The sequence below is a fragment of the Dipodomys ordii genome, unplaced genomic scaffold (genome assembly GCF_000151885.1).
Source record: "Dipodomys ordii isolate 6190 unplaced genomic scaffold, Dord_2.0 Scaffold40, whole genome shotgun sequence".
NCBI lineage: Eukaryota > Metazoa > Chordata > Mammalia > Rodentia > Heteromyidae > Dipodomys > Dipodomys ordii.
In genome coordinates, this window is record NW_012267256.1 from 12,913,395 (window position 1) to 12,925,413 (window position 12,019).

The 12,019-nt window shown below is 45.9% G+C and overlaps 1 protein-coding gene across 1 annotated transcript; it reads left to right on the top strand.

The window, feature by feature from the left end:
• Nucleotides 1-1,635: 1,635 nt before the first annotated feature.
• On the top strand, nucleotides 1,636-10,687 carry Kcnv2 (potassium channel, voltage gated modifier subfamily V, member 2). Its single transcript, XM_013018440.1, has 2 exons — nucleotides 1,636-3,048; nucleotides 10,406-10,687. The coding sequence occupies exons 1-2, from the start codon at nucleotides 1,636-1,638 to the stop codon at nucleotides 10,685-10,687; spliced, it is 1,695 nt and encodes a 564-aa protein (XP_012873894.1).
• Nucleotides 10,688-12,019: the final 1,332 nt, after the last annotated feature.

Consider the following 12,019-nt stretch of genomic DNA (forward strand, 5'->3'; position numbering starts at 1 on the left):
TCGGGGTTTTCTCAGCTGGCATTTTACCACTTGAGCTACACCCCCAGCTCAGCTTTTTGCTGGTTCATTTGGAGACAAAGTCTCAAAGACTTTTCTTCCCAAGCTGACTTTGAACTGCTACCTCCACATCTCAGCTTCTTGGATAGCTTGCATTACTGCACTCAAGTGGCTATTTTTTTTCCAAGTGGTTATTTTAAAAATGAGACAAATACTTATGTTCAGTTTTTACTCCTCTAAGATCTATGGTTCACTGGACAAGGTCAATTGTAGTGGATAGTGTTGCAGGACTTGTACTCATAACAGCTAACCACATGATAAATGGAGATGGGTAGATACTTGCATGTGTGCCACAAATATTCCTGGAAGAAATAGCCAGAAAATAGTAATTTGGGCTGTTTCCTTAGCAATGTGAGACAAATACTTTCCATGGTAAAATGCCTTTATATTGTTTTGATTTTTCTTTTTTGTCGGTTGTGGGACTTGAACTCTGGGCCTGGGCGCTGTCCCTCAGCTCTTCAGCTCAAGGTAAGTGATCTACCACTTGAACCACAATGCCATTTCTGGCTTTTTCTGCTTATGTGGTGCTGAGGAATCGAACCCAGGTCCTCATGCATGCAAGGCAAGCACTCTACCACTGAGCCACCTTCCCAGCCCCTTGATTTTTTTTTTAAATCATGAACATGTATCTAAAATGAATTGAATCGTCAGTTCCCTGCTTCAAACAAATTCATTCCTCACTTCTGCTCCACTTGTTTCTTTGCCTTGTTCTTTTGTGCTTACACACACGAATCCAAACTGAACCCCGTAGCTCCAATCGGTGCTATAACTGCAACTCCTTATTTTCCTCTCCAGCCTTAGCTTTCTCTCAGTCTTAGCGAAAGCTGTTCATTTTCACTGATGTTGTGAATGGTGAGGGAACCCTTTTCTGGAAGTCTGACCCCCTTTAAACTAGGCCTTAAGGGATTCTCTTGCAACCAGTCGGGGGATGGGATCTTTTATCTGGAAATAGCTTCCACGTCTTGTAGAAGAATAGAAAGAAGGGGAACATAAGCGGATAAAACCTGCGCTCAGAAGAGTTCCATGGGAACCCAGGTGGGGACACCTAGGTGATCGCGTGAATGGATAGGAAGGAGACTGTGTATGATCTAAACAGAGACAGAGAGGGACACGGGCAGCAGCGAGGTCAGCTCTGCCAACCCGGTTCATGGAGAGTTTACAGAGGGCCGAGGCTTCCATCTCCGTTACTCAAAGAGAAGCCATAGGCGACCCTATTCCACAGCCAAGGCTACGACTTAGCAGGCGCGCCCGAGCTACTCCTAAGGGCGAGGTTAACAGACACTTTTATTAGCAATAAGCTCTGCCTTCTTCTGATTATCTGGAGATTTGAGGCCACATAATCACCCTCCTCCACGTCACAGGGTGGACGGGGGGAGGAGGAGGGAGTCAGCTAAGAGGCCCAAATCCCTTCTAACACTTGCTTCTTCCCAGATCAGCAAGGTTAGGAGGGGGTCCCCAGCTCCAGCCGCGTGCGCGCGCGCACAATGCCCACGGACAGACGCTAGGCACCCCTGCCAGTCAGCAGGGGCCCACCCGGGGTGGGGCTGAGGGGGACCAGGGTGTCAGATTTCGGGTGCCATGCTGAAACAGAGCAGTGAGAGGAGGCGATCGTGGAGCTACAAACCCTGGGGCCACCCCGAGAGCGACGAGGGACCCGATGTCACCCCGAGCGGCCAACTCCAGCACCGCCAGAGCATCTGTTCTCTGGGGACTCGAACTAACTCCCAGGCTAGCATTGTGCCCTGGTCAGAGGGCAACTACAACTACTACATTGAGGAGGATGAGGATGGGGAAGAGGAGGAGGAGTGGAAGGATGAACTGGCGGAGGAGGAGGAGGAGCCGAAAGACAGCAGCACGGCCCAGCCTCATGGCCCCACCGACACCCCGGTCCAACTGTCCACGCTCAGGGTGAACGTGGGTGGCCACAGCTACCGGCTGGATTACAGCGAGCTGGCTTGCTACCCCAAGACCCGCCTGGGTCGCCTGGTCACCTCCACCAGCCGCAGTCGCCAGCTGGGCCTGTGCGATGAGTACGAGGCCCAGAGCGACGAGTACTTCTTCGACCGCGATCCCGCCGTCTTCCAGCTCATCTACAACTTCTACACGTCCGGGGTGCTGTTGGTGCGCGACGAGCTGTGTCCGCGGTGCTTCCTGGAGGAGCTGGGATACTGGGGGGTGCGGCTCAAGTACACCCCGCGCTGCTGCCGCATCTGCTTCGAGGAGCGGCGGGACGAGCTGAGCGACCAGCTCAAGATCCAGCGCGAGCTGCGCGCCCAGGCGCAGGCCGAGGAGGCCGAGGAGCTCTTCCGGGACCTGCGCTTCTACGGCCCGCAGCGCCGCCGCCTCTGGAACCTGATGGAGAAGCCGTTCTCCTCGGTGGCCGCCAAGGCCATGGGGGTGGCCTCCAACCTCTTCGTGCTCATCTCCGTGGTGGCGCTGGCGCTCAACACGGTGGAGGAGATGCAGCATCGGGCGGAGCAGGGCCGAGGGGGAGGCGACCCGAGGCCCATCCTGGAGCACGTGGAGATGCTGTGCGTGGCCTTCTTCACGCTCGAGTTCCTGCTGCGCCTGGCCTCCACCCCGGATCTGCGACGCTTCGCCCGCAGCGCGCTCAACCTGGTGGATCTGGTGGCCATCCTGCCCTTCTACCTGCAGCTGCTGCTCGAATGCTTCACCGGCGAGGACCAGCGCCACGGCCAGGGCTCGTCGCTCGAGCACGATCTGGAGACGGTGGGCCGCGTGGGCAAGGTGGGCCAGGTGCTGCGCATCATGCGGCTCATGCGCATCTTCCGCATCCTCAAGCTGGCGCGCCACTCCACGGGGCTGCGCGCCTTCGGCTTCACGCTGCGCCAGTGCTACCAGCAGGTGGGCTGCCTCATGCTCTTCATCACCATGGGCATCTTTGCCTTCTCCGCGGCCGTCTACTCCGTGGAGCACGACGTGCCCGGCACCAACTTCACCAGCATCCTGCATGCCTGGTGGTGGGCCGCGGTGAGTAGCCAAGGGGTCCCCCTGCTCCACACACACACACACACCATCCCTGCCTCCAGGGATGTTAACGAGCTAGACACAGACACTGTAGTCTACAAAATAACTTGGACTTGGCCCTCAGAATCTTCAAATCCAGATTTAGTCTTAATACCCTGGAAAAGCAGATTTTCAAGCAAGATTCATTGTTGGTGGATGTGGGATCGTCCATCATCTTTATTATCGTGATCAACTCCCACTTAATGGACACCTAGTGTCCTGAGTGGTTTATAAAGCTGGTTTCATTGAAGTATTCTAATCCTGTGAGGGAGGTATGATCACCATCTCTTCCAAGAAGGCAAGCAGGGAACGGCTTTGAGTGTGGAAGGGCACTGTACATTTGTGTAGGTAATGAGGCATGATGATCCTAATGGAGACCCCCTCGCTTCTGGTTCTAGGTAAATCTGACTGTGGGAAGAATTAACTGTATAATGGAGTTAAACTAATTCTAACATTAACGTTCTTTGGGGACTGGTTATGATTGTCCTACTTTATAGCCAGACAAATTGAGTTTGAGTGCAGACACACAGCTAAGTACAGTAGATCCCAGATTAAAATCCAAGTGTGTCCAACTCCAAAATTCATACCCTGTTCATATTCCAGCACCGCTCCTTCAGGCTTTTGCATACTTTGCCTAATTTGTGCAGTTAACATATTCCTTATTTTTGCCATCTTTCCCCTTCGGAGTTTGCTCTTTTATAATAATGCAGGACATATTACTCAAATACTTACATTGCTGGTATATTGAACAAATCCCTGGAAGTAAATATCAACTGCATGCTCTCAGATCAGTGAGTCAGATGACATCTAGAGGAATTGTATTCTTTATTTTTTTTAAGGTGGATTGTATATACTTTAAAGGCATCAAGCAAATATAAAAAGGAAGTAGTCATATATGTAGAGAGAGAGTGTATATGACAAGGAAGCAGACATATATATATAGAGAGAGATTGTATATACTTTAAAGGCATCAAACAAATATAAAAAGGAAGTAGACATACACACACATATTAACATTGAGCATATTGGAACCCATAGTCTGGTAGGAAATTCTGATACAAATCAACCTGACTAGCTAAATCTAGTGCAGCATGAGTGCACTGGGTTCTAGTGTGAATATGAAATGACTCCATCCTTTTCTGTCCTCATTTTCCATAGGTTGGATTGCCAAACTTTGTGTTCAATGAGTCCTCCAGAGTTCACATGTATACTAGGACTGGGGAGCTTTCTTCAATGACAGGCTGGCATGAGGCTCTTCCAAATGAGCTAGCCAAATGCTTCTCCCCTGATCATATTCCAAGTGGCGAAAGGTCATCGTCATAGTAGATAAACCATGTGTACAGATGGAGCTCCCGAAAGCTGATCTGTCCCAGCAAATGACATTTACTTTGGAGGTGACTTAAACAGGAAGGCAAATGAGCAAATCCGCATGCTGATGATATAATACAAAGTTTTAGGAGTCAAAATTTTTATCTAGCTAAACGTATTAAAAGGCTAGCATAGGCAAGCATTGGACCAAGTGGATGGACTCTTTCATGCTTGTTTTAACAGGTAGCACTTGTTTTAACCTTTAATGTATTTATATTTATATGTATACCTTATCCGAATTGTTATTTATAGACGTCCTCAAGTTAATGACCACTGATCTACTTTTTCTCCTAAGCTGCTCAACTGCAGTGAAGTGGACAACTTCCAAGTTGTCCGTTTTCACCACCTGTCATCTTTTATTCAAACTTAAAGGTTCTATCAATTCCACAACACAAGGTAAATCACCATTCTTTTTTTCCTACTCTATAACAAATTTTTACCAAGGTTGGCTTTTTACCAGTTGTGAGGGTTTTCACTTTTCTTTGGTAACCATTATCTCTATTCAATACTATTTTCGCTGACCACCTTTGCATTTGCTGGCTCTTCCACTGACTTTTGTCCACTTTATTCTGCAATTTAGCAGAATGACGGTGTAGATAAATGATGGATAAGTTATTGGTTTTCTAAGCAAATCTATGTACACACTAGAAGCAATACTCCCTTGAATATGCTAATGCTCTTCTAGTCCCTACAACTGATGTTCTACATCTAAATCTTTTTTTTTTTTTTTGTCGGTCATGGGGCTTGATCTCTAGGCTTGGGTGCTGTCCCTGTGCTCTTCAGCTCAAGGCAAGTGCTCTACCTCTTGAGCCACAGTGCCACTTCCGGTTTTCTAGTGGTTTATTGGAGATAAGAGTCTCATGGACTTTCCTTGTCCGGGCTGGCTTTGAACCGTGATTCTTAGATCTCAGCCTCCTGAGTAGCTAGGATTACAAGCGTGAGCCACCGACGCCCGGCTCCAGATCTTCTTTGTACTTCCAATTACTTGGTACATTGTGTCCTGGGGCATCCTAGGAAGGCATTTTACTACTAAGTCACATCCTCAGTTCCAAACTGTGATAGCATTTGAATGATGAAAAGAAACTGATCTGAACACACTAGACTAAACACATTAGAATCTGAGAAATGGAATCCTAAAAGTAACTCTGGAGCCACTGGTCTCCAAGTATTATATTAATCATACACACTGTAAGTATTTTCTTTTAGCCTAAACCCAAGATAACTATGTATTCAAGTTAGAAGCCAGTGACTTATGTCTGTAATTCTACTCACTGAGGTGACTTAGATCCAGAGTATCACAGTTTGAAGTTCACATTGGAAGAAAAGTCTACTACACTCCATCACTAAGATAGCCAGAGAAAAGCAGGGCTGGAGACACAGCTTACGAGCTCGAGCTGAGCAAGCAAACTAGGTAAGTACAAGGCTCCGAGTTCAAGTTCTAATCTAACTTTTTTAAAGTGTATTTTGTATTTTGGAACTAAGTTGTAAGCTATTTATGTATTTATTTATTTGTTTTGTTGGTCATGGGACTTGAACTCTGGGCCTGGGTGCTGTCCCTGAGCTCTTCAGCTCAAGGTTAGTGCTCTACCTTTTGAGCCACAGTGCCACTTCCACTTCCAAGTTATTTATTGACACAATAATGACCACAAACCTCCCTAAAATTCAGTGGTATAAAATATCAAACAATCATGTTAGCATGTGAGTATAAAAATGAGTAGTCTAGTCTGGTTTTTACTGGAAAGTTGTTCTTATTGGCCGTCTTTCTCTTTACTGAGGGTCATCTGGATAACAGGTGGAATGAGGGGAGGGTTGGACTCTGGGCTCCATGTCCCTCAGCTTCCTACAGGCATGCATTCATGAGAGACAGAGAGAGACAGAGACAGAAACAGAGACAGAGGGAAAGCTTAATCACGGAAGCACCCATATTCCTTTTGCCCCAAAGCAAGTCACATGACCACACTCAGTCAAGAGTTTAGACATGTGACCCCATTTGCAACAGGCAAACAGGATTAGTTCTATGCCAAATACCTTGCCTACAGGACAATATAAAGAATTAAGTCCAATAATACAGTTACTCAAATATACAATTACCATCAGCAAATTCAGCTCATTTCAAGATACGGTACAGAAAAACCTTACACACACACACACACACACACAATTTTATTTTGTTTTTGCAGTACTGGGGTTTGAATCTGAGGCCTCAAACAGGCTAAGCAAGTACTGTTTCTTGAGTCAGGGCCCCCAGCCCTTTGTTTATAGTTTTTGCTTTTAGATATGGTGTCATTAACTTTGTTAGGCTGGCCTCAAATTCCTAATCCTCTGCCTCTGACTCCTGAATAGCTGGGATTACAACCACACTCAGCCATACAACTGAATATTTTCTTAACTATTCCAGAGCTGTAGCCCTGTGGAATCTGCATGAAAGAGATTGCCAAATCATGCTGCTGTGCACTTAGTACTTCAAAGACAACTACAAATGTAACTTGCCTTTAATGATCTTCCTTCTATAATTTATTTAATTTATCTTCTATAATTTATCTCAGGGTTCTAATCTCCTATGGCTGCAAAAAGAATCCCTGATTGAACCCACTCCCCTCCATTTTTTGTGTGTGCTGGTACTGTGGCTTGAACACAGGGCCTTGTACTGTCCCTTAGCTTTTTCACTCAAGGCTGGCATTCTACCACTTGAACCATGCCACTACTTGCAGCTTTTTGCTGTTTAATTGGACATAAGAGTCTCATAGACTTTCCTGCCTGGGTTGTCTTTGAGCCAAGATTCTCAGTAGCTTCAGTTACAGATGTGAGTCATAAGCTTCCAGCTAGACCTGTCTTATTCATCTGCCAAACAGAGGCTGTGTGCAGGCACTGATATAATAAGAAACCTGTAAAATACTAGCCTGTAGTAAGTCTGAAATACATAGCAGCCGCAATATCTGATTCACTGATGGTCTTTATCATGAGGAAGGAATATTGTTGCTTCCAGATTCATTTGTGGAAACATTAATCAGAAGTTATTTCTTCTCTACTGGGGAAAATTTTTTGAAAAGATCTTGAGTTTGAGGCAGTTCTGGACTATATATAGAGAGACCCTCTCTGTATGAAAGAGAGAGAGAGAAAGAAAGAGAAAGAAAAAGAGGAAGAGAGAAAGAAGGAAAGAAAGAAAGAAAAAAAGGGATAAAAGGCAGAGCAATAAAAAGAGACAGGAAAGAAGGAAAGGGAAGGAAGGAAGGAAGGAAGGTCAGACCTCTTTCTTGGTGTGTGTGGGGGGGGACACCTTTCATCTCTCACTAACCTCATCTATTATAGCCAATACGAACTTTGGGGGTGGGGAAGGCAAAGCTCTGGCATGGGACTTGAACTCCGGGCCTGGGCAGTGTCCTTGAACTCTTTTGCTCCAGTCTAGCACTCTACCACTTTGAGCCACAGAGCCATAAAGACTGTCTCTTTATGCAGTCCAGGCGAGCCTCAAACTCAAGATCTCCCTACCTCCACCCACACAGAGTTGAGACTACAGGTGTACACCATGAACCCTCCTCCTCCCCTCATCGACAACACAGGTACACGGGAGCACACGCAGACATTGAGCTTAACCCAGATGTAACTCCCTCACAATCTCTCCTCACTCTTTCAACTAGAAGGTGAGCAAGCACCTTGCCTCAACACTGGGTTGAGACTTGTTCTGGCATCGGTATATCCCATGATATATGTTAAGTTCCTGGCGGAGTGAGTGCTCATTCAATGCTGGTCTTTGCTTTCCTTCTGCTGGGGCCATCTTGGAGCGAGGGGCCCTGCATGATCCCTGCACTTCACGGTATGGCTTCTTCACCCTGTGCCAAGCATTCCTTCGATTCCTGTAACAATCTCTCCAGCCAGTTACCGTTATTCTCCTCCCATGTCAAAAATAGAAGTAGAGGCGAAGAAAATTGCTCAACTCCCATGGCTAGGAAGCAGAGTACGCAGTAGTATAGTGCAGAGCACGCTCCTTTCTTGGCCATGCTTTGCTCTTTGCTTCTGTTCTTCCACTGCAGGAACATGCTCCTCCCCACCCCCACCTGCAGCATGTCTTTTGTCAGGGATGGAGCCCTGACCCTTAGTAGCCTTACTTGTTCCAAAGAGGAAGTCCATCTTTCCCTTTTTATAGGCTGGCTGTAATTCTTATCCACACCACCAGATTTGCCCAGCTGGTTCGTTCCTCCATTTCATTCTAATCAACCATTCTTGTAAGTTCAAACTATCCTTTGTATCATGAAAACAGGTGTTTCCATCCATTTCTGAGCAAAAAGCCACCAAAGGTTGGGGGGGGGGGAGGCAAGGGGAGGGGTGGCATTATCTGACTACTGCCATCTGCTGGAAGATGGTAGCAATAACCATAAAAATCCATGGAGCAATGATTGCCCCCTAGAGTTGTGCCATGCAAACTATTTACAAGCTTGCTTGCTTCAGCCGCACATATACAACATATTTACAGGTATAAACAACTACCCTGCTTCAGAAGCTTCTAGCAACAAAGCCAGTAATCTACGGACCACTTCTTTTTTTCTGTGAAGCATAACTAACAGTCCCCAGGGGTATTCCTAGGGTTGGTTCTGGCTGTGATAGCTAATAACTAGTCCCTGGGGGATCTGCTTTCTAAAACAGAAGGTTGTTAACCTAAATAAATCTCTAATTAGTGGGATTTAAAGCAGTGTGACAAAGAATGGCGGAAATAATTTAATACAGGTTGTAGTTATTTTGGGTTAGCGAGGTCTTCAACAAGTCCCTTCACAAAATAACGAAAGCGTTTGTTTTCGCAGACATCTGCAATTATGCACTCTTGATGAAAATCAAAAATCTCACTTGAACCATAACAAGTCTGAGAAAGGTTATAATTGGCCCTTTTTCAAAGACGAGAGAAAAAGAACGCAGGGGTTTAATGCTATGTGCATGTGTGCCTGTCTTGAGTGCTTTACATTCCTTTTAAAATTAGTCTTCACAAGAATCCCGAGACTCACAGGGCGGTTTCCTATTTTAAATGAAGAAACTAAGGCTTTGAGGGCATCCTATGGGCTTTGGGGTTGTTTTTGCCCAAGGTCTTCCAGCTGGGATGGGCCAGAGACTGGACTTGAACTTTGTTCTGTCTCTAAGCCTGAGGTTTTGCTACTATATAGAGAATGCAGGACAATCCAGAAAGCTCTTGATCTGACTCTCATCCCAGCTGGGTGGAGCTGAGGAGATACAGAGCAAAGTTCACTGAACCCATTCTAATACTAGGAACTCAACATACATCATCATCGGTGTTCTTTACATCAACCATTTAATGTAGAGATATTTTAAATTTACTTTATTGTTATTATTAGAGAGATGCTATACAGAGGGATAACTATCACTCGAGTCAGGTAATGAGTACATTTCCTTTCCTTTTGCACAATGTGTCCCTCATTCTCTCCCAATTCCTCCCTCCCATCTCCACCCACAAGTTGTATCGTTCACTTTCATTGACGAACGTGAGCTCTACGATTGCACTTTTTCACCCTTTTCTCCTTGAGTTCTGTACCCTCTGCCCCCCACCCTCCTGAAGATGTGCTACTGAATACACCATCTATAAAGTAAAGAAGACAGAATCACCAAAACCTAACCAAAAAGGAGTCAGGGGGGAGAGAAGTATCCTGCTTCCATATCTTGGAGTCTGTTTCAGTATGTCTATTATTTATTTCTCTCATGTTGCATCGAAGAACATGGATGAATCATACTCAAGATGTAAACCAAAGCCTTGCAGCTTTTCTGCTTACACTATTTCCTTGACACAGTCCTCCAGGGAGACTTTCTAGTATGTTCTCAAGCTGGCTTCCCAGGCATTGTCACGCTTGTCCTGTGCACCTGCAGGGAGCTAGAGACCACTTTCCTGCCTGCCTCTCTCTCTTTGCTCTCCCTCGAGTACTGACTCTCTCACCCTTCCGTGTCTCCTGTGCAGGTGAGCATCTCCACTGTGGGCTACGGAGACATGTACCCAGAGACCCACCTGGGCAGGCTCTTTGCCTTCTTCTGCATTGCTTTCGGGATCATTCTCAACGGTATGCCCATTTCCATCCTCTACAACAAGTTCTCTGATTACTACAGCAAGCTCAAAGCTTATGAATACACCGCCATACGTCGAGAGAGGGGAAAGGTGAACTTCACACAGAGAGCCAGAAAGAAAATGGCTGAGTGCCTGGCTAGAAGCAATACACAGTCTACCACAAGGCAAGAGAATTGATCTTCATGGAGCACGTATGTGCTGACAGATCCCACAAACTTCAAAAAGAAAAAGAGATTTTTTTTTTAAAGGATGCATGCTGTCAGCTCTTTTTGGCACAGTGGATCCTAGAACAATATTATGCAAGCATATAACAAATATAGGAAGTGTATCTAGCTAAGGATTTTTCTGGAATAAATAGAATTGTGCCATCAGCCTCCTCTCCGCCTCCTTCATCATCCCCTCGCCCCTCGGACCCCTGCTCGTATTGTGGCTGGACCACGGCAAAAAATGTAGCGCACCTGTCTAGCAAGTGTAAGTCCCTGAGTTCAAACCCCAGTGCTACCAGAAAAAAATGTTATCACAACCAGCAGCAAAAGGATCATGAAGCAGCAATACGCTAAGGGAACTCAGTTCACAAAGTTCTTCCTTTAGAAATAGGCATTTGGGGAAGTGGCGCTGTGGCTCAAGTGGTAGAGCGCTCGCCTTGAGCTGAAGAGCTGAGGGACAGCACCCAGGCCCACAGTTCAAGCCCCATGACCGACCAAAAAAAAAAGAAATGGGCATTTGGGGCCCAAATCAGAGTACCTTGTGTTACTCTATAACAGGTTCGCACATGATGTTAGTTCTAAAAATGCTTCACTGGAACTTGTTGGATTTCTCAGATAGCTTCTGTGGCAGCTGGCTCAATACATACATTTGGACTTGAGTTCACATGAGAAGAATTCCCTTAATTTGAAAGAGAAAAGAATCTTAATTGTCCAAAGAGCCAGAATGTTACCTAAAGCAAGGAGCTGGGGGTGGGCAAACTTCTCACTCAGAATCCAAGGTGCCTTGATTATATGGTTTAAAGCCAGTTACTATGACCCTCGGAGCCTCAGTTTCCCCCATTTTAAAATATACATCATAACACCTACCTATAATATGAATATGGGCACCAGACATAGTATTTGTAAATGTTCAATAAATGATAGCTGTTAAAATTATTTGGCTGTTATCTAACAGATTTTTCTGGACCAGTGATTCTCAACCAAGGGCAATTTTGTTCCAAAGGGGACATTTGGCAATGACTTTTTGTCACTACTATGGGAAGGAAAGGGGGAAGGGGTGCCTGGCATCTGATAGCAGAGTCCTTAAATGTTGCTGTACAGAACTTCCCCCAAACAGCAAATTCTCTGACTCAAACTGTGAGTAGTGTCCAAGTTGAGAAGCTTTGATCTAGACATAGTATAGGACCCTTACCTTGACCTAAGGAACGGGCCCTGCATGTAGAATTTCACCCTCTCTTTCTCTCCTTTCTACCAAGAGAGGAAATATTCAAACCTCCCTTTTGAACAATTGCTCTGAGCTAGC